The 23546-nt window shown below is 37.8% G+C and overlaps 1 protein-coding gene across 3 annotated transcripts in view; it reads left to right on the top strand.

Moving 5' to 3' along the window:
- The window catches only part of SLC12A6 (solute carrier family 12 member 6), a 98660-nt gene that overhangs the window by 16746 nt on the left and 58368 nt on the right, over positions 1-23546 (top strand). The window contains exon 1 of one of the 3 annotated variants that reach the window (XM_037056148.1): positions 8333-8732. The exons of the other annotated variants lie outside the window; for them this stretch is intronic. Within the exon in view, the coding sequence (XP_036912043.1) occupies positions 8609-8732 (124 nt within the window). The 5' untranslated portion in view covers positions 8333-8608. Of the gene's footprint in view, positions 1-8332; positions 8733-23546 lie in introns of those variants that run through there. 3 annotated transcript variants of the gene reach the window in all.

Here is a 23546-nt window from a genome sequence, read left to right as displayed (position 1 = left end):
ACTATGTCTAATAAACCAAATACTATAAGCACAAACTATTAATATTAACTGGTTATAATTTTAAAGGTTAGTGGTAGCTAGCTCACAGTAGTGAATAAAGCACTCTGAATGGTGTCTTCAAACTATAGGACTGCAGGCGAGGTTCATGAGACTTGTGAATCTGTTTCCAAAGCAAATCCATTGTTCTCTGCTCAGCACCCCCACTGAACTTGTGTAGCTTGTGTGCATGTGCATGTGAACACTTAAGATACTTGTGTAAATCTTTGCCTTAGGGTGTGTGAGAGAAAGCTGGAGAGAGAATTCTGTGAAAAGGTGTAGACAGATAAGATAAATTAGGTCTACATTGTATGTGCTCATGAAATCTAGTCTGTCCTATTTTACATTTCCAGCTTTTTAATAGCATGTAGGTATATTTTTTATTTTAAAAAAGAATGCGGGACTTCCAGTCAAGATGGAGGTGTAGGTGGAAACACTGTGCCCCCTCCCACAACTAAATTTAAAGACAGCGAAGTTTTAGTAACCAAAACACAGCCATAACAGTAAAAATTGAACTGTACCGAAGTCCAACAACAACGAACCATTCAGCCAGACCTGTAAGAGGGGTGGAGTCAGCAGCGGAGCGGGGCCGGCTAGAAAGATCCTTCAGTCCTACTGACCCAGGAGCAGAGGCAGAGGCAGTTGGTGGATCCCAGGCGTGGGGTTGCGATGGGTGGACCCAGTGAGGGCACAGAGCAGCTGGCTGACTCCGGTCACACATTTGTGCACAGATAAACCAAGCAAAGGAGCAATCTGTGAGATAGACCACTCAGGCTAGGGCCCCAGTGACCGGAATTAGAGCCTGAAAGCATGAACTGGAAAGATTTTCTTGGGGTCGAGGGGCCAAGAGAGGCTCCCAGGCTCACAGAGAGTTCGTTGGAGAGACCCACAGGGTCTTGGAGAGTACACAGGCCCACACACCCAGGAATCAGCACCAGAGGGGTCCAATTTGCTTGTGGGAAGCCTCAGAGGGGACAGAAATCTGAGAGAGAGCAGAGCAGAGCAAAGCACCATTTTTCCCCCTCTCTGATCCCGCCCCCACATACAGCGTCACAACCCAGCAACTGGGTCGCCCGGCCCTGGTGAACACCTAAGGCTCCGTCCCTCATACATAACAGGTGTGAACAGACCAAACATTATGACTCAAGAACAGCTCAAAGCCCCAGAGCCTGTAATTCTAAGTGACCAAGAAATAGCCAACCTTTGAGATACACAGTTCAAAATACTGGTGATCAGGATGCTCACAGAATTGGTTGATTTTAGTCACAAATTACAGGAACATACGAAGGCTAAACTGATTGAAATGAAAGGAAATGCACAGGAAACCAATAGTGATGGGAAGGAAACTGGGACTCAAATCAATGGAGTGGACCAGAAGGAAGAACGAAACAAACAGAAAAGAAGGAAGAAACAAGAATTCAAAAAAATGAGGAAAGGCTTAGGAACCTCCAGGACATCTTTAAACGTTCCAACATCCGGATTATAGGGGTACCAGAAGGGGGAAAGAAACAGCCATGAGTGGAAAACTTATTTGAAAAAATAATAAAGGAGAACTTCCCCAGTCTGGCAAAGGAAATAGACTTCCAGGAAATCCAGGAAGCTCAGAGAGTCCCAAAGAAGTTGGACTCAAGAAGGAACACACCAAGGCACATCATAATTNGCTAGATCAGGAGCGGAAACATAGAAATGGAGATCACATGGAGGGTTAGCAACAGGGGAGTGGGAGAGGAGAAGGGGGGAGAAGGTACAGAGACTAAGTAGCATAGAAAATAGGGGGGAGGGCAGGAATGCTATGGGAAATACAGAGTCTAAAGAACTTGTGACACATGGACATGAATGAAAGGGGGAATGGTGGGGGAGGGGTGTGCAGGATGGAAGGGATTGAACAGGGGGAGTGGGACAACTAATGGCATAATCAATAAAATATATTTTAAAAATAAAAAATGAGTGTTACTAAACATGTTTCTAAAACCAACATATCTACAAGATACTCTCAAGAATGAACAGAATGACATTTGGTAAAATTCATGTATTCAGAATGTATGAGGCTTTTAAAAATATGTATTTATTTATTTTTAGAGAGAGGGGAAGTGAAGCAGAATGAGAGTGAAAGAAAACACCGATGAGTGGTTGCCTCTCATGCTCTCCCTGCTGGGAACCTGTCCCATGACCCAGGCATGTGCCCTGACTGGGAATCGAACCTGTGACCTTTTGATTCACAGGCCAGCACTCAATCTGCTGAGGCATACCAGCCAGGGCTATATGTGGCTTTTCAATTTCAGGGATTTTGCTCACTGCTAATTTAGAGTTTTCTTGCATGACAGATACATTTTTTGTGTGGTTACTAGATTCTTTTTCAGAATCATTTCAGCAATGAAATTGTGTGGTTCTAGATTATTTGTATAGTTTTCATATAATACATTTCTCAAAGTAAATACATGATTTGCTCTAAAGTTGATTGATTTTTCATATTATAGTATAACTATGTATTATAATTTGGTAGAGAATCCTTATGTCAATGGAAAATAATTTTCTAGTAACCACACTAAAAATAATTTTCCATTGACTTTCCCTTAATTGTTTCAGTCTTTTCACTAAATCTAACATGTCTTTCTTTAGTTAATAGATGTGTTAAGTAAAATAAAATGCTGGTTATCGTGAGTTGTTAGCTATGATTAAAAATACATAATTGGGTAGTGTAGTATAGTAAAATTGTACTTTGAAAATGTTACTCAAAGTATACCCATTCTGCTAAAGGATGTCCTTAAAAAAAAAAAGCAGCCCTGGTTGGTGTGGCTCCGTGGATTGAGCACTGGCCTGTGAATCAGAGTATCACAGTTCAAGTCCCAGTCAGGGCACATGCCTGGGTTGCAGGCCAGGTCCCTAGTTGGAGTGAATGTATCTCTTGCACATCAGTGTTTCTCACCTTCTCTTTCTCTGTCTCTTCCCATCTCTCTAAAAATAAATAAATAAAATCTTTTTTTTTAAAGCAGACATAGAAAAAGTATTTTACTGAAAGGAATTTAAAATAACTGTAATGTATATGGAGTAATATCATTATAAAGGTCCTTTTATTCTAGCCTGGCCTATATCTTACTACTTAAAAATACCAGGCCAGGGCCAGATAGCTCAGTTGAATAGAGTATCATCCTGGTACGCCGGGGTTTGCAGGTTCGATCCCCAGTCATGGTATGTCCAATGGCTTTGGCCTGTGTGGCTTAGTTAATTGGAACATTGTCCCATAAACTGAAAGGTTGCTGGTCCTATTCCTATTGAGGGAACCTGCCTAGATTCTAGATTGCAGGTTTGGTCTGCAGTTGGATGCATGTAAGAGAGATCTGATTGATGTTTGTTTTTCTCTCTCTCTTTCTCTCCCCCCTCCCTTCCCCACTCCCCCCCCCCAATCCCCTTTCTCCTTCCTTCCCTTCTCTCTAAAACTCAATTAAAAAAAGAAAAAACAAGTGGAACAACAAATTGATATTTCATTCTCACCCTCTCCCTTCCTCTCTCTCTAAAAAAGAAAATTATAAATTTTTAAAATGTAAACATTTCATACCTATTTTATGACTCTAATTTCAAACAACATTTAACACTCTAATATCAAAGTACTGGAAAAGCATTTGTGCAACTGTCTAATTTTATATGAAACAGAATTTGACTCATGAGTGATGATGTGCTTTATACTTAGATCCTAGTACCCATAGATTTCAGTTCACTGTTTTTTTTTTCAACATTTTATTATGAAAATTTGCAGACACACAGAAAAGTTGAAAAAATCGTGTCGTGGACACTCATATTCTTGTCCTTCAGATGCTACAATTAACATTTAGCTACATTTGTTTTAGCACATATTTATATTTTTTACATTGATTCATCTATTTTTGAAGCATTTCACAGTCACAGACATCACTGTGCTTCACTCCCAAATGCTTCAGTATGTATATAATAATGTGTAACATACTGTTTTTGAGATTCATCCATGTTGTTGAATGTTATCAGTAGTTCATTTCTGTTTGTTGTTGAGTAATAGTCCATTGTATGAATATATTATAGTTTCACTATCCTGTTGACAGATACCTGGACTGTTTCCTGTTGGGTTGTTATGAATAAAGCTGCTGTAAACATTCTTGTTCAACTTTTTATGAACATATGCTATTATTTCTCCTGGATAAATACATAGAGAGGAATTGCTGGGTCATAGGGTAGATGTATGTTTAAATTTATTAAACACTATTAGAACATTTTCCAAAGTGATTATACCTTTAAAAAAAATTTATTTATTTACTCTTAGGAGAAGGGAGGGAGAGCAGGAGAGAAACATTAATATGTGGTTGCCTCTTGTGCGCCCCCTTCTGGGGACCTGGTCTGTAACCCAGGCATGTTCCCTGACTGGGAATCAAACTGGCAACCCTTTGGTTCACAGGCTGGCGCTCTTTCCACTGAGCCCCACCAGCCAGGGCATGTACCATTTTTCATTGCCACCAACATTTGCTCTACATCCTTGCCAACAGTATTAATTGTGATATTAATGGATATTTCCCTAATGGCCAATAATGTTGGGCACTTTTCTGGGTTGTTGTATTTTAAAGATTTTATTTATTTTTTAGAGAGGGAGGAAGGGAGGGAGAAAGAGAGGGGTGAAACATCAGTTGGCTATCCCTTACAGGCCCCGAAAAAGGGGGCCTGGCCTGCAACCCAGTCATGTGCTCTGACTAGGATTGAACAGGTGACCTTCTGGTTTGCAGGGCAATGCTCAGCCCACGGAGCCACATGATTCAGGGTGATGTTGGCACTTTTTCAAGTGTTTATTAGCCATTTGTGAGACTTCCTTTGTGAATCTCCTGTTTAAATCTGTTGCCTATTTGGTATTTAATTGTCTTTGTATTAGTGAGTTGAAAGGCATTGTTCTGTATGTTCTAGATACAAGTCCTTTGTGTATTTTCTCCCAGTCTGTGACTTACCTTTTCATAATGGTGTCAATTCATTGTATTCTTTCAACATTTTATTATGAAAGCTTTCAAATATATAGAAAGTTTAAAGACTTTTACAGTAAATACCCATATATCTACCACCCAGCATCTCATTAACAATTTATTATACTTGGCCTATCAGGTATTTATCTATCATCTTATTTGTGCATTTCAAGGTAAATTGCAGGCATCAGTTTACCATTTGATAGTCCTTCAAAATGCATTTTACTAATTAGATTCAGTATTTGCAGATTTTTTTTCTTTTAAGGTAAACTTTTTATGCATTGAAATATACACATTTTAAGTGAACATTGACTAACTTTTGACAAATTCATACATTTGTGGGACGCTAAACTCTATCAAGATGTAGAATAGCATGATCAACTCTGGAAGTTCTCTCATGCCCTGTCCCAGTTAATCACCTTCATCTCCCCATAGGCAGCCATTATCCTGTTTTTTTTGTACATAGGTTAGTTTTGCCTGTTCTAAAACCTCATATCAGTGGATTCTAATATTGTGTACCCTTTTGTTTAAGGCTTCTTTCACATAGTATGTTTTTCACTTTTATTCATATTGTTGCATGTATCACTGATCATTCCTTTTTAGAGCTGACTAGCAATTCTTTGAATACATCATAGTTTATCCATTATCTCCTGTGGGTATATACCTGGGTTGTTTCCAGCTATTGGCTGTTAGTGATGAATTGCCATGAACATTCTTGTACAAGTCCTTTTGTGGGAATACGTTTTCATTTGGGGGATGAATACCTAGGAGTGCAATTGGTGGGTTATTGGGGAAAGTACCAGACCCTTTCTCAAAGTAGGTGAACCAGTTTACATCCCAGTGACAGTGTATGTAAGTTCCTTTCATTCCACATTCTCACCACATTTGGTGTTGTCAGTCTTACCAATTTTAGCCATCATGATAGGTGTGTAGTGGTACCTCATTGTGGTAGTTAATTGTACTAAAAATAATGATTTTTTAAAAGATTTTCTTTATTTTTTGAGAGAAGGGGAGGGAGGGAGGTAGAGACAAACATGTGAGAGAGAGGCACTGATTGGTTGCCTCTCCCACACTCCCAACTAGGGATCTGGCCTGCAACCTATGCTTGTGCCCTGACTCAGAATTAAGCCGACATTACAGTTTGCAGACTTGTACTCAATCCCCGGAGCCACACCAGCCATGGCTCAAAATAACTATTTCTTATATCTGACCCTCTCAGTCTAACCACTCTCTATATGCAGCATTCGCATATCTCAGCTTTACCACTTTTCTCCCAAGTTTTTCTGTACTACTTCAGTTTTTTTATGCCCCTGGACTGTTATGTATAGTACACTCTAGGAGAGAACTATGTTGAAATTGCTCATCACTATGGTACCAACACATCAAGTTGATTAAAAAGATTACTCTATTGTAGATTAATTGGAATTTGTTCCCTTCCTACTTGTTTACTTTGGGGAACCTTTTAGAGGGGAGAAATATTTAGAGGATAAAATTGTATGTAGGCTTATATGCACAATCTGTACACAGATTCATAAACACAAGTCATTGTTTTTGTCCATCAACTATAGAAGATTAGCCACAATTCAACTCTTTATACGATAAATATGAAAGGCAAGATCCTATTGGAAATATCCAATGGCACTAAAGTATTCAAGAATTTGGAATCCAGGATATAATATTTAAATCTTTGACAATTTGGTAGTATTTTACGTTCCTTTGAATAAATTAGTAGATAGCTACTTGAGTTGTAAGTATGGAAAAATCACCCAGGGCACTACCACATCTAATTTAGTTCACTTAGTCCTCTCAACGATAAAAATAGTTACATCCCTGGCTGGTGTGGCTCACTTGGTTGGAGCATCTTCAGGTAACTGAAGAGGTGCGGGTTCGATTCCCAGTCAGGGCACATACCTAGGTTGTGGGTTCAGTCCCTGGTCCAGGCATGAAGAAAGGCAACTAGTCAATGATTCTCTATTGCATTGATGTTGCTCTCTCTTCTTTCCTGTCTCCCTTATCCCCTCCCCCACCCCCCCAAAAGGCAATGAAAATAGTTACAAAGACTTAGCAGGTTAAACTCTTCTCTTTTCCATACAGTAGTTCTCAACCTTGACTATACCTTAGAACCATGGGGAGAGGGGTGCTTTTAAAATTTGTAGCCTAGGCTCTACTCCAGAACAATTAAATCAGACTATCTGGGATGAGACGCAGACATCAGTAATTTTAAAATCTCCCCAGGTGATTCCAGTGTGCAGCGAAGGTTACAAACCAGTGCCATACAGGAGCTCATAAAATAAAATTTAGGTAATCAAATGACTTTTTTTTCCCCATGAAAGTTCCACACTGCCTACCAACAAAGGTATTAGAAGTTTTTAAGTTAGGCTAGACCATTTACAAGCTCTGACTTTGCGCAAGTTCTTTAGACTGATGATGAAATGAGGTCATAATGAAAAGTTTCAAGTGCAGTGAGGAGCACAAAGTAGGTCTTTAACAACCATTGATTTCCTTCACCTTTAAAAGTGGTACAAATTTAAATAAATGAGGACTGTAAACCACCATTCCTCCTCTGTTAGATTTAGGGCAGTCTTACTTATCAGGTGTTACTAACAACAAAGCTCCTGTATTATCAACATAGAAAATAACACAGGGCTCAATTACTAAACTCACTCCTCTCAGTGCAGAGATTAGATAGGGCCTCTTACTCTGTAGTTAAAGTCATCAACTGAGAACTTGATACTAACAGATAGAATGTACCAAGAGTTAAGTATGTTATGTTAAGTGTGCGCTGAAGAAACTATGTACCTCTTGGATATTTTTTCTTGAAAGCATGACCTTTAAACTCTGACCAATAAAATAAATTCTGAATTCTTTCCCTGAAGAATATTTTGCTCTTTTGGACTTTGGGGAAAGTTAATGTCTCTTCTTGGATGTCCTTGTATACACTACAGGGTCTAGAACTATGCCTTGTATAAAATATTTAGGTGTTCATTAAATACTTGATTAATGAATGTTCTCATCTGAAAGATAAGAAAAAACTTTTGCTGATTTATATGACTATTATCTATATGCTTTGAAATAAAGCAACAACAGAAGTTTACAAATATTTGTTTCTTTGTCTAAGTTGATGTAGTGCCCGTCTTTCTTTAAAGAGGGAATTTTGTGAAATGAACTGTCCCTTAATCTCTGGTGTGAACTATGAGGGCCGAGGTTTAGATCAGGACTCCTCAGAGGGTGGAAATAATTTAAAGAAACAAGTGGTGAAACAGTGGGCTGCAGTTAGTGACTTCTGCCACTCGCCAGCGTTTGGCAGCTCTCCCAAAGCAGCCTGAACAGTTCTTAGGATCTTGAGCTTAATGATCATAAGCAAAGGGTGGAGTTCTAATCCTTTTAAGCGAAAGATAAACGCTGCAGAAGGTGTGTCTTCCAGTGTTCCACTCCCTAGGGTTGAGATCACGTGAGCTGAAAGTACTTCCCTATTCCCAGCGTCAGTCTCCCCTAGGCAGTGATCAGAGTTTGAAAAGAGACACAGCAAGGAAGTGGTAAGGCAGAAGTAGACTGGAAGGAAGTTTAAACACAGAAAAAAGCACCAGACTTCCATAACAATGCCACACTTCACCGTGACTAAGGTAGATGACCCCGAGGAGGGGGCGGCTGCTTCGGTCTCCCAAGACGGGGAGACCAGCTTAGCAGAAGTAAAAGCCCAGATTCACCATTCAGATGAACCAGGTAAGTACTCAAGTTGGGAAGTTTGGGCACTTAACAGGGTTTTTTTGCAGAAAAAAAAAGGGTAACAAATATTCAAAATATCTTCTTCAGGATAGAGAAAAAGTATTGTGGTTAAAGTGTTCGTCAATCAACTGTTTCACTCCTTTGTATATCTGATAGCTTCTCTTTTTTCACATTCTGGCTTGTTTCTTCCCACAATGAGTTCTGTGTTCATTACCTACAGGTGAAATTGAATCGGCAGCAATGTATGAAAGGAGTTTTCAAGCAAAAATAAAGGCACAGTAAAAGTCATTTTATGCGGAATTTAGAATTCACCTTTTGCTCAGGCAGTTTAAATTATATCTGGAAAAGTAAAGAAGGAGCATGGTTCAGTAGTTTTGTACAGTGGACTTTGCACTTGTGACTTCTCAAGTTCTTTAGTATTTTGCCTCAGTTTACCAGTTAAACAGTAACTTGAGAGTGAATGGCCTAACAATTTTTAATGAAAGAACGAAAGTACAGTAGATCTTTATAGTGACTAGCATAGCATTGGGTTTGATAAATTTGATGAATGTAATTATCCTTACAATTTTCTTTTAATAGTAACAGTTACACTTCCTGGGGCAATTGTGGTTTTGAATTTTTAAACACACAATTAAAAGCTTAGTTAATATTATGGTATTAAATATAGTCATAGTTTGAAGCCCTATTTTTTAAGTCTATAAATTTCATAAATTGTCAAAAACTTATCTGCTCTGTTAATGAAGGCTAAGAGAATAAATAATCTCTCAAGATTTCTTTTGATTATACATTTCCCCAGCAGGTTACTCATCACAATTTTTTGCTGTCAACAGCTGTTTACTCTCTACTGTCTCATCAAGCCTTCATGAATTTTTAAGAATCTTAACTAAAGATAAGGGCTATCAAAAACAAATTTCCTTTTGTTTATTTTTCCTACTAGTTGAGAGAATTTACTAGGGAAGATAAAGTTTTAGGGAAACTGTCTGCTAGGTTATTTTCATTTTGCTGAATAGTCATGGTGCTAAGAAGTTGAAAGTTAAGTTTAACCTACTTGGAACTTGAACCTAATTTTCCACAGCTTTAGTGCAAAGTTAGGTTCTCTTTTGGAATTGTATGTATTTGAAACTGCACTTTCTTACTTGCTTACGTTTGCTCCTTTTAGATTTTAATCTTTTTAGGCTTTTGTGTTTGCTATTGTCTTCATTAATATCACAAAATGCAAACAAGTGAAGTCTATACCTCATGTCATGTTTCACTGTTCTTTATTTCCTTTCTTCATCACCTCTCTTTTATTATTTCATCTTTACTCGTTCCATAATGTTTTAGGAAATTTGCTGTATTCAGATTAGAACAGTGTTGAAATTATTTAATCTATTAGCAGTCACCCAGAAAAGCCATACATTCTTTTTTTTTTTAAAGATTTTATTTATTTATTTATCTTTAGAGGGGAAGGAGAGAGGGAGAGAAACATCAATGTATGGTTGCCTTTCATGCGTCCCCTGCTGGGAGTTGGCCTGCAGGGAACTGGCCTGCAACCCAGGCATGTGCCCTGACTGGGAATTGAACCACGATCCTCTGGTTCGCAGGCCTGTGCTCAATCCACTGAGCTACACCAGCCAGGGCACAATCTTTATTATAGCAACCAACTTTGCAATAAGTGATAGTACTAGGCTTAATTTATTTTCTTCCATGGTAATTGTTTTGGACAAGGAAGAAGTGACAGGTGTGATCTAACTTGAATTTAATAGGCTTTTTATTGGCATTTTCCATGACAGCCCAGAAAGTGTCCACTTTAATGAGCTGTTTTGTTTGGTAAGTGAACAACTGATGGGAATATATTACCTAAATTGTATTCATTTTTCCTGTAGGGTTAAGTTAGAGGTGAAGAAGGGGAGAAATGTACATGAGAAAAAACTAAAAGTTCTGTTGTTACTGTTTTTTAAAATCATGTTTATTGACTTTAGAGAGAGAGAGGAAGGGGGAGAGAGAGGGAGAGAAACGCTGATGTGTGAGAGATACATCCATTGGTTGCCTCTTGTATGCCCCTGGCTGAGGACCTGGCCCACAACCCATGCTTGTGCCCTGACTGGAAATTTCACTGGTGACCCTTCAGTTGGCAGGCCCGCTCTTAGTTCATGGAGCCATACCAGCCAGGGCCAAGTCATTCTTTAAATAAATTTTAAAATGCGTTTTTAAAAGGTGAGTTTTATTTGAAGTAGAGAGGTAATTTGAGATAAAATAAAAACATGAATATAGATATAATATAAACTAGTTTTTAAAAGAACTATATTAATCCTTTCATGCTAGTTGCTAGAATGTTATTCTGATAGAACCTTGCTTAATTTTGGTTTTGAAGGGGAAAGCAGAAACAAACTTTTTTGAATATTTTATTTATTCATTTTTAGAGAGAGGGGAAAAGAGGGGAAAAAGAGAAGGAGAGAAGCATGAATGTGTGGTTGCCTGCTGCACACCCTCAACTGGGGACCTGGCCCACAACCCAGGCATGTGCTCTGACTGGGAATCAAACCAGTGACCCTTTGATTTGCCGGCTAGCATTCAGTCCACTGAGCCACACCAGCCAGGGCTAGAAACTCACACTTTCTTTACTGTTTTCCTTCTCCCCAGTTCAGTTTCCGTGCCCCATCTCGTGTTTTCTCAGCAATTTGTTTACAGAAGTAGCACGAATCACTACACAGTGACTACACTGTGTAGTAGTCACCTATTTACTTCTCTCTTCCACAAAGACCAGCTATAGACTCCTTGAGGGTAGAGACTTTGTGGGATCATTTTTCTATTTCCAGGTCCAGGTGAATTGGACATAAAAGGCAATTCAGTGGATAGATTTGCTCTCTGCCTTTTTTGTTCACCAAACACATTTAGTGCAAATATCATGGTATGTGTTACACTTTTTTCCTAAGGCTCCAAAGACATAGGAAGTATAAGTTCTCCAAAGACAGCAGTATGACTTTAGAGCCAGAGACTTGTCTTTGAATGTCAGTTCTACTAATTATTACTAATTAGGAGTAGTGATAATCTGTATTATTATATGAATGACTTTGGGCAAGTTATTTAACTTTAAGCTTTACTTTATCTCACTGATAAAGGGAATAATACCTACTTCACAGGGTGTTGTGAACTACATGTGAAAATTAATATAAAGCATTTAACATACCCTGCCTGGTGTGGCTTACTGAGTTGAGTGCCGGCCTACTAACTGAAAGATTGCCGGTTTGATTCCCACTCAGAGCACATGCCTGGGTTGTGGGCCAGGTCCCCAGTTGGAGGCATTCAAGAGGCAACCAATTGATGTATCTCTCGCACATTGATGTTTCTCTCCTCCCTTCTCTCCCTTCTCCTCTCTTTAAATATAAGTAAATAGCCCTGGCTGGTGTGGCTCATTGGATTGAGTGCCAGCCTGTGAACCAAAGGGTTACCTGTTCCATTCCCAGTCAGTGCACATGCCTGGGTTGTAGGCTAGGTCCCCAGTTAAGGGCACACGAGAAATAACCACATGTTGATGTTTCTCTCCCTCTTTTTCTCTCTCCCTTCTCACTCTAAAGATAAGTAAATAAATAGAAAAATATCTTTTAAAAAATAATTAAAGGAGTTCCAGCCAAGATGGAGGCATGGGTAGAAACCCTTTGCTTCCTCGCACAACCGAGAGGAGGATAACAACCAATCTAAAATCAATAAACAGCCAAAATTGCCAGAAAATCAAACTGCATGGAACTCCAACAACCAAGGAATTAACAAAAAATCAACCAGAACAACCAGGCTGGTAAGATGAACCATGCCAGCTGACTCAGAAAAACTGTGGCAAGGTGACTGAGGGAAGGGGGTGAGCAGATCTGTGTGGGAGGGACTGACTTAAGGGGGAAACTGAGACTCAGAGCTGACTGTGGGCTACAGCTGGGGTTGCCCCAGTGGGAGATGCTTCCAGTCTGACTCTAGAGATCTTTTGGAAAGTGTGCTAGAGATGAGCAGGCAAGCTGCATTGTTCCCTCTCTGGCCCCTTCCCCACAGGCAGTGCAGCAAAGAAGGTTATTCTGCCCAGGTGAATACCTCAGGCCCTGCCCTCTTATAACTTATCAGGTGTGTCAAGACCGAGAAAGTTGGCTGAAATGAAAGAACACAGCAAAACCTCACAACTAAGCAGTGAGGCGATTGCCAGCCTATCTGATGGAGAATTTAAAGCCCTGGTAATCAAAATGGCTCATGGAACTGATTGCGTTTGGTCAAAAAATGAAAGAACAAATGAAGGATACCCAAAGTAAAATAAAGCAAAATATTCAGGGAACCAACAATGACAAGAAGGAAACCAGTATTCAAAGCAACAATTTGGAACAAAAGGAAGAAATAAACATCCAACTGGATCAGAATGAGGAAATGAGTCCAAAAGAATGAAGAAAGGCTGAGGACTCTTCTGAAACATTCCAATATCCGAAGTATAGGGGTGCCAGAAGGAGAGCAACAGCAAGAAATTGAAAACTTACTTGAACAAATAATGAAGGAAAACTTCCCTAATCTGGTGAAGGAAATAGACTTTTAGGAAGTCCAGGAAGCCCAGGGTGTCCCCAAGAAGTTGGACCCAAAGAGGAACACACCAAGGCCCATCATCATTAAGTTACCCAAGATTAAAGACTAAAAACAACAAGATAAAAGGAGGCAGTTACCTACAAAGGAGTTCCCGTAAGGTCATCAGCTGGTTTCTCAAAAGAAACCTTATAGGCAAGAAAGGACTGGAAAGAAGTATTTGAAGTCCTGAAAGGCAAGGACCTGCATCCAGGATTACTCTATCCAGCAAAGCTTTCATTTACAATGGAAGGGCAGATCAAGTGCTTCCCAGATAAGGTCAAGTTAAAGGAGTTCATCATCATCAAGCCCTTATTATATGAAATGTTAAAAGGACTTATCTAAGAAAAAGAAGATCAAAAATATGAACAATAAAATGACAATAAACTCATAACTATTAACAAATGAACCTAAAAGAAAAGAAAAAATGAAAACAAAAACTAAGCAAACAGCCAGAATAGGAACAGAATCAGAGAAATGGACATCAGAGAAGGAGTTTTCAGTGGGGAGAGGGAAGGGAGGAATAGTGGGGGCGGGGGGAGGTACAGGGAAGAAGAAGCATAATCAGTAGGCATAAAATAGATGGGGAAAGATAAAAAGTGGTATAGGAAACAGAAGACTCAGCTTATGTGTACAACCTAAGTGGGTTGGGAACATGAACTAACCGGGGGGAAGTGCTGGAGGGTTGGGGGGGAAGGGGGATAAAGGGGGGAAATTGGGAAAACTATAATAGTATAATCAATAAAAAATACTTAATAAATGAACACATGTGAGACACAGTACTCAAAAATAAGAGCAACCTCTTATTACATTGTGGTTAGTTGTTTAATAAGAACAAAAAGAAACTGCTTTGGATAACAGATGATGAAGAGAATAATAATATTGCTTGGAGAGGACCTGCACAAGTATCTCAGAGGATAGGACACAGCTGATTCTCGAAGGGAAGTCTGGAGACGATTACAAGCAATGGGAGCACTTAAGGTATGACAGGAAAGTATAGAGCATGCAGGAAACAGGAGTTTAAGGTAGTTATCACATTGGGCTTGTGGTAAAGAGAGCTAAGAGATGAGGCTAGTTAATGAAGCGTTATCAACTTCATTCCCTCCCCTGTGGGAATACCCGGTGTTGTTGCCTTTTTGGAGATAAAATGAAGCTGTTGACAGTGCCTTTTCTCTGACTACATGGTGAGTAGTAGCAGAGCCAGTGTTCAAACTTACAGGTTTTTTTTTTTACACCCTAAGTATCAGGTCTTCTGTGTGTTCCAATAGCTAAGTTTTTGTCTATTGCACCTACTAGAAGTTTTAATAGCATTAAGGCATTAAATTTAGTCAGAAGTTTTTCAACATCTACCAAGATTCTCAATTTTCTTCCTTTATCTATTAGCATATGGAATTATATTAATAAAGTTCCTGATGTTGAACCACTTTTACACCCCTAAAATTGAACTTAGTTGGTCATCATACATGATTTTTTTTAATTTTTAAAGTTTGTTGAATTTATTGGGGTGACATTGGTTAATAAAATTATATATGTTTCAGGTGTATGATTCTACAGTACAGTATCTGTCTGTTGTATTGTATATTCACCACCTCAAGTCAAGTCTCCTTCCATCACCATTTATCTCCCCTTTACCCTCTTCTACCTCCCCCACTATTCTTCCCCTCTGGTAATCGCCCTACTCTTGTCTGTGTTTATGAGTTTGTTGTTTTTGCTTAATCCTTTCAGCTTTTTTACCCAACTGCCCTCCCCTCTGACAGCTGTCAGTCTGTACTCTGTATCTATGAGTCTATTTCTATTTTGTTAATTTTGTTTTGTTCCTTAGATTCCACATCTAAGTGAAATCATACAGAACTTTCTCTGACTGGCTTATTTCACTCAAACTTCTAGGTTTTATATGCTTCTCATCACCCTATAATGCCAAGTCCTAGCATTTTAAGAATAACAAGAAGTTATTTAGCATCTTAATGTGCACAGGCCACAGGACTTTGATGTGAGCATTATCAGATCTGTGATTTTTTTAGAATGGGAACAGTACACAGTTTTACTGTTTATTGTATTTACCTAATCAGGTATAGGTAGTATATTCATTCATTTATTTAAATATTTATTGAGTTTAAGTATTTCCATGCAATAATTGTCCTAAATGGCCTTATTCCTCAGATCTTCTTATAGTGTCTATGATTTAGGCAGGTTTTGACTGCTGGGCTTGCCTTCACTTGATACAGATTGCAGATTGGAATATTTCCTTTTCTTTCAAAATAGGGTTTTTAGGAAATTTTCAGAAACAGACCTATAATAGAAAAAAAGGAACCTATATTGGTATTGAACAACATCTCCAAACATTAACTCCCACATAATCCAAATGGTATTAGAGAGATTTTGTGTTAAATGGAGTTTAAATTTTATTAGGAATCCACAGGATGCTAGACTGTTAACTAAACATTAGTCCTGCTTGTTACCTACAAGTCATGAAAGGCTAAGTTTTTTACTATTGCACCTAATATGACCTAATATGAGGTGATATGACTATTGTCTTTCATTGACTAACATTAAAATCCATGGAAATAAACAGCTGCAGAGCATTGTTTATATTGATAAAAAATCTTCTCTGTAATGAAGATTATAAGTTTTTTGGGGAGGCGGGGTCAATTTAACCATTCACGTGGGGTTTTTGCCAACCCAACTTAAGAACTTTGGATCTGCATGTTTTAAAATCTCAGGGTCAGAGTTTATTTTTCGGCTCATTGAGGAATGTTTTTTGCCTCCCTCCCACCCCCAATATTCTATCATTGTCAGAAAGCCTAACCGCCTGGAAATATCTTTCCAATTCTTTTTTCCGTGTATCAAAGACTTTAATACAAGAATACAAATTTGAACCTGAGTCCTTTCAGTTCTTTACATCTGAAAACTTTGTTTAATTTGTTAACCCTTCATTGTCATGTTATGCTCTGACAATCTTGAGCACTTTCATTCCCTGTTTCAACACTATTATTAACAGGTGTTTAGAATCTCTTGCTGCTCAAATTTTCTTGCTTAGTGTACCAGCCTTCTGTGTACTGTCTGCTACTTGTGCCCACAGGAGATATACCAGATTGGAACTGATATTTTTCTATGAGGATAAAATATATCTCCAACTATATTTATATTTGGAGAAATATAAATTTCTCCAGGATATATATACATGCATATTGCTTAACATGTTTTATCCTATACTCAAAGCAACATTTAGCTTATGATTATAAAAACATATTAAGTACAATATTAGCATATTGTAAAATACTCAAAACATTTTTTAATTTTAGACTGAATTTAGACGTATGACCTAGATTACAAAATTGATTATTAGCTGGTAAACTTTAAAGAACCTAGCATTTCTTGGTTTTGCCAAGTTGAAAATGGAAACAGTTTTACTAAAACCATCATCAATATTATAGTAATAATTGTTGAGCACCCACTATATGCCAGGCATTTTACCAATTTTTGCTTATTTAATCCTCATAACAATCAGGACAGGTCATCATTTACCACCATTTTAGAGATGAGGAAAGTGAGGTGCTGAGACGTCAGGTTATGTAAGTGGTAGGTGTGGAATTCAAACTGAGGTCTCTGACTTTCTTCACTGCCACACACCGTCCCTTTAATTTAAACACACACATAGTTGGTTTTGTTTTCTGAAGTAGGCTGCTCAGTTTTCTTAGTAGTTACTAATTCTTTTTAGGTTCTATTTCTTTTGTCTTTGTGGATTTCTCAAAATTAATTGAAAGTTACTTGCTATTTCTACCTTTTATTTGTTGGATTGCCTTTTTATTTGGTATAGAATATTTCTAGATGTAATATAACAAGAATAAATATACATCTGAAGGTATGAAAGATATGTTTATTTTAATGCGCTAGAAAAAAGTTATAATATTTCAAGTATCTTATTACTTAGAATGAAGCTAGGTAATACACAAGTCTGTGTAGAGAAAAATACTAATACAGGTAAAGCGTAGACTTGGTAAACATTGAATATGGTGCATAAATAACAAATGATTTTGATCAAATCCAAACCCTTTTGTAGTGAATTAGACTTCATTTCCTTTCCTGAGTGTTCTTTTCACTGTAACATATAATGTTTTTGTAACAAAAGATTTCAATAATTGTGTTAGAAATGGTGAACCTATATATAGCGAGAGTATTTTTCAAAAGCTGTATTCATCTTCTTCCCACCAAATTCTTTGATTATATATTTTTCTGCATTTGTATTCTTACTTGCCGTCTGCTCCCCGTCTACCATAAAAAAATTACACAAACCTACATCGCTTCAAGACCAAACCCATTCACCTTTCCTCCAAGATGACTTGCCTAATTCTCTACCCCACCTTTGATTATTCAGTCAATCAGTAAGTATCTATCAGCACTCAAACATATACTTTGCAGTATACCTTGAACTTGGCAATGGCTTTGTAATTATATTTGTATCTGCAGGTAAGGGATAGTGTTTCAATTGTTTTTTGAAAATTATATATAGATATTTATATATAATTATATACAGCAATATATATATTTACATCTTAAAACTTTATGGTGGAAAATTTTCAGTCATAAAAGTTCATTGACTTTCTGTTCACTTTTCTTACCTGTTGGTGTTTTTATTTTTAGATGTTCTCTATATTTAGGAGTATCAGCCTTTTGTAATGCAAATATTTTTCCCAGTTAGTATGTCTTTTTAACATTTTATTGAGGTATAATTTGCATAAAATAAACCACACATATTTAATATGTATAGTTTAAGGAGTTTTGAAATGTGTGTACACCCCTGAAGCAATTATAATCGAGATAATAAACATTTCCATCATCTCCAAAAGTTTCCTTGTGCCCTTTTATAAACCGTTATCCAATTCCCTGGTCCCCAGGTGACCACTGATCTGCCTTTTGTCACTATGCATTAGTTTGCATTCCCTAGAATTTTATGTGAGTAGAATCATGCTCTCTTTTGTCTGACTGCTTCTATACAACATCATTATTTTGAGATTTATCCATCTAGTCAATATCCTTTAAATTTGACTTATGTTAAGATACTCATTATTTCTCAGAACTTCCTGTTTAGGTCCGTAGTTGGTAATGGTACAAACCACAGATATTTGTACCCCACAGAGCCTTTTAAAATTTTGATTTGCCAGGATTTGAATGTTTTGGGGATTAGTCTGTAAACATGACTTACTTTTCAGAGAGGGTTCTGGGAAGGTAAAATCTCACTATTTCTGTGTTCCTGATTCCAGCCTCTGTCTGCCACTCCTCAGCCAAATGGCCAGTGTTCAGTTAGGTGCAGTGAACCCTGGGCTACGAGGGAGCTCTGTCAGGGAGAGCTGGCCCAGGTCCTGTTCCTCTGGCTGGAGAAGAGCTTGGGGGTGGGGATAAGAATGCCAGATCTAGGAAAGGGCTTGGCTTGGTGGAGATCCATGGACTCCTGGGAGCAAGGAGAAAGGAAAAAGGGACATGTGTTCCTGTCCTTGAGGCTAAGAGATGTAAGGAGACCTGAGAACCTAGAGGCTTCCTCCTGGGTCTCTGCAGGGTTGGCAGCTTGCCCGCTGCACTTGCCTGCCTGCTGGGGTGGAGACTGCTGTGCCTTTCTATTCTCTTGAGACTGCTGCTACTTGTGGTCCTTGAACACTGAAACCTAAGCCCCTGTGAGGTAACAAACAACCCATCTGGGAAGCCAGACAACCAGAAAGAGAAAAATAACTTAGATAAACAATGCAGTATACCAGCCAAATAGAAATGGTGGAGAAGACAACAGCTTGAATATGAAAATAATAAGTAATAGGAATGTTTAAGGAGGTTCAAGTGAAGAATAAAAAAAGATTTTATTGATTTCCCAGCTAAATACTTATTGTTACATGACTCTCAATCCATGCATACACCTTTTTTCACTATCTCCACTGAAATAAGTACCTTAAGATTAGGAACTTTTTTTCCCATAAAACTGCTGACCTGTTGTCACTATCCACTGCCTATAACACTGTCTCACACATAGTAAGCACCCAGTACTTAACTACTAAATAAGGAATGAATGAGTAGCATAATGTATTGGCCTGGAAGATCAAGTGGAAGAAATATTTAAAGCTCAGAGCCAAAAATACAAAGAGATTTCAAAGCAATAATAAGAGATTTGGAGAGTAGATTCAGGACGCCTAATATGGCTAACATAAGTTCAAGAAAAAGGAACAAATGGAGGAGAAGCAATAAAATAAATTTCCTGAGTTGAAGACTTCATTGCACAGAATGAAATTTCAGGGAAGATCATTGATAACATACACTTAGAGTTATCCTGATAAAATTATTGAACTCCAAGGATTCATCTTGGAGGCTTCCGGATAGATTTATGCATACAAAGTATCAGACAGACATCAGAATTCTAACCCACAACACTGGAAATTTGGAGACAGTGGGAGAGTATCCACAGATTACCAAGAGAAAAGGTAATCCCAAGTCCCTAGTCCCAGTGAAGATCCCTAAAATGGGGGAATATGTTACAAACATAACAAAAATTTAGAGAGCATGTTACCACTTAACCCCTGTGACAACATTTAAGGTTTTTAATTAATAAATGAGCCATAACAAATCACAAGATGAAAGAGATAGAAATAGAAGAAAATGACAGACTCTCTGACAGTGTGTTATATAAATGCTAAGTAAAGACTCTAATCAAAAGGAACATGTTCAGGGAACAGTTCAATAATATTTATTATGTAAAAGTACGAAACAAGTCAATGGAGAACCTCAAAATTGTGGGAGGAAAAAGAGGTAGGTAAAAGCTTTTCAGGTGGAGATGAGGAGAGACAGAAGTGCCAATAAGCACATGTAAAGCTGCTCAGAAATCATTAGTCATCAGGGAAATGCACATCAAAACCACAATGAGATATCACTTCACATCCATTAGGAAGGCTTTATCAAAAACATGGACAATAACAAGTGTTGACAAGGATGTGGAAAAACTGAAACCCTCATACACCACTAATAGGAACAAAACGGTACAACCAATTTGAGTATACAGGGCCCAACACAAATAATGCCCTTATTATAAAATCATAAACATAATTCTGTAACGTAAGAATATCACACTCAAGCATACCATATGACATTTTAGGTGAAATGTTCAAATTAAAACTATAAATTATTATACCCATATTATTATTACCCTACCAACCACACTTAAGCAGGCATTACTTCTGCCAGACCCTGCAGTTTGGCAGTTTCTCAAAAAGTTAAGTATAGAGCTACCATATGACCCAGCAATTCTAGGTGTATGCCCAAATGAAATGAGAATAAATGTCCGTGCAAAAACTTGTACAGGTATGTTTATAGCAACATTATTCATAATGGCCAGAAAAAGATAGGAACAACCCAAATGTCCACTGATGAATAAATTAATAAAATGTGGTGTATCTGTGTAATGAGACGTTTTTGGCAATAAAACAAATGAAGTACTGCAATACATTAAAATATGGATGAACCTTGAAAACAATCTACAGAAAGTAGATCAGTGGTTGCTTTGGGTTGGGCAAGGTGGCTGAGGGAGGTGGAGATTGACTACTGGGGAGTACAGGGGGGGACCAGATTCTCAGACTGTGGTGATAGTTGCCCAATGTGACTATTAAGAAACATTGAATTCAACACTAAATGGGTGAATTATGTGGTATGTAAATTATTTCAATAAAACTTTTTAAATAACATGCAACAACTTGCATGAACCTTTAAGTCCTTCTGCTGAATAAAAGAAGCCAGTCTCAAAGGTTACATACTGTAAGACTCAAGTTTATTTTTAAAATTATGGTAGATTATGACACCATTATTAATCAAAACATATTACATGTATGTGAGTACGTACACACTAAAAACTGTTTTTAAAAATTTCAGTGTACATATACAATCGTTTTTGCCTTTTCTTTTTTATGTTTGAAAATTTAGAAAAATGTTAAATTAAGCTTGCATTAAGCAGTTAACCTTATCAGAAATTTTTATCATTTCCTCTTAGTCTCCATAATACAAACCTTTAGCTGCTTAGTTCCTTAGCTCTTTAGCTTCTTTGAATTGGGGTGTTTGGCTCAATTCCCTTCCCTCCTTTTTGTTAAGGAGATAATCTATATAGTCAGGCCTTATTCTTTCAAAACCATCTTAAAATGAAGGAAGCATGAATTGTGTTTTATTATAGTGCATGAAGAATGATTTCAATCATCCACAAAGCCAGAGATGCACATTAGGTATCAACAATATTCTTGAATATTTACAATTCCCAAATCCTTTCTTCTGTCACTTCTTGGTGAGATTTGTCTATTTTTTTTCTTAACTGTATAAGTACTGCCCTCTCCAAGCATATTTACTTTTCTTGGCTGATGAGTTTGTGGATTTGGCCCAAGAAACTGTCTTTATCTTTGTATTGTACTACGAACTTTATTAAAGCTGCTTTCTGCTATTATGCTTGCTATCTTCCAAGTGTTATATAGACTGAGTATTAAAATCAAAACTGTCTTCATCACAGATGGGTTCTTCAGCTTCTAGTGGATATGCCCATATATCTAGGAAGTGTTTTTAACAAAACTTAATTATTCAAATGCATTCAAGACAAATTTACGTATTTGTTTATTTATGCAAATCTGAAGCACAAACAAACAAAAGTAGCCTTGTAAGGACATTTCTCATGCTTGGGACACCCTACTAAACAGCACTGGTTTCCTCAAGGACCTCTATTAATCTGTTGCTTATACTTAGCATATGCACCAGAATTTGAAGAATATTGTTGATCATTACCCAATACTGGTGGCAGATTTGTCTGTGCCTCCTAGTGCCCCCTACTTCTTTCTGAACAGAGCCCAATATCCCCTGAGTTCCATCAGTTCTACCTTCTCCAACATTAGACTGTCCCCCTTCCCTGCACTGTAGTGGGCCCCTGCTGCAAGAGATGGGCTTGGGTGGCCTCTATAAGACTCATGTAACTGCTCCTGGTTCTTGGTTTACTCAAGCTTCAGCTACATACCTGCTGGCTGCTATTGCCTCACCTTTTCATTAAAACAAGTCAGATGGATCAGAGGAAAGACTGTTAAAAGAATTCTCTTTAAATTTCCTCAGGACGTGTGTATAGTGCTCTCTGCTCCCATAGGCATGTTTGGCTCTGCATTTTCACTACTTCCTATCTTAATGAACTTTCTCATCCTTTTAGTATCTAGATTTGTTGTGGGATAATTGGCATGACAGCATTGCTTTCATAAAGCCTTTCAATGATTTTTTTCATTGTTTCCTTCTGTGGTTGTACTTTGTTCTGTTCACTGGTATTTCCAGGGCTTGATTTTAGCTCCTCTCTTTGCCTTGACTTTTAGGAAAGTTTATTCTTTTATCTTGAACTCTTAATTTTGATGACTTTAAAATCATTATTTTCATCATTAACCTTTTATTGAAACTAGTCCTAATTTGTCTTAGTCTTTTTTTGAAATCACTTTACATCAGTCACTCATTTAACAAACAATGATGTACACTTTATATCATGTACAAAGCTCTATGTTACAAAAATTGTTATTGTCCCAGCAACATTAAACAAAGCGCTTATAGTGAGCAGATAGCCTCCCCCTCTACCCCCTGCCAATTTTCCCAGATTGACTCACTGAGCTTTCTCTCATTTTCTTTACTTTGAAAAAAATATTGATTGATTTTCCTCCTTTCATTCTTAAACTTAGCAGCTGTGTTGTTGGTAGTAGGGAAGAGGGCATATGTCACAGCTATGAAATTTGGTGCCACAACAAATTCACCATTTCCAATCTCAACTGTGCTGTTAACACTGTTCAAAATTCCTTCTATGTTATTCTAGTTAGCCTCTTTTATGTAAGTTTCTCACAAAACTTAAAATGCTCATTAAGCTCCCAATCCTCTTTTCCCTTATATTCAGCATGTCTGAACTTCTGCTCCACAGAGAAGACTATATTTCCAAAACGCTTTTTTCCAAGTTCTTACCAGCATCTGTCTTCACACCTATCCTTTACCTTCTTCTTGTTGTTACTCAGTACTTACCTGTATACCTGTGCTGCAGAGCCTTTCTTGCTTCGTCTTTCCTGAGTTGTCTATTGCATTATCGACTCCTTTGCCTCAATGTATTAAAACACTCAAGCTCTCCTCAGGCCTCTCCCTCTCTTTTCCTGTCTTTAACCAATTTTGCTCACTTGGTCTCCCAAATATTTCTCAAGTCTGTCCTCTTCTCTCCATCCTCATTGC

The sequence above is a fragment of the Sturnira hondurensis genome, unplaced genomic scaffold, assembly GCF_014824575.4.
Source record: "Sturnira hondurensis isolate 20B ecotype Veracruz unplaced genomic scaffold, ASM1482457v3 Scaffold0008782, whole genome shotgun sequence".
Taxonomy (NCBI): domain Eukaryota; kingdom Metazoa; phylum Chordata; class Mammalia; order Chiroptera; family Phyllostomidae; genus Sturnira; species Sturnira hondurensis.
The sequence above is the reverse complement of the archived record's forward strand: the minus strand, read 5'-3'. Positions and strand labels throughout refer to the sequence as shown.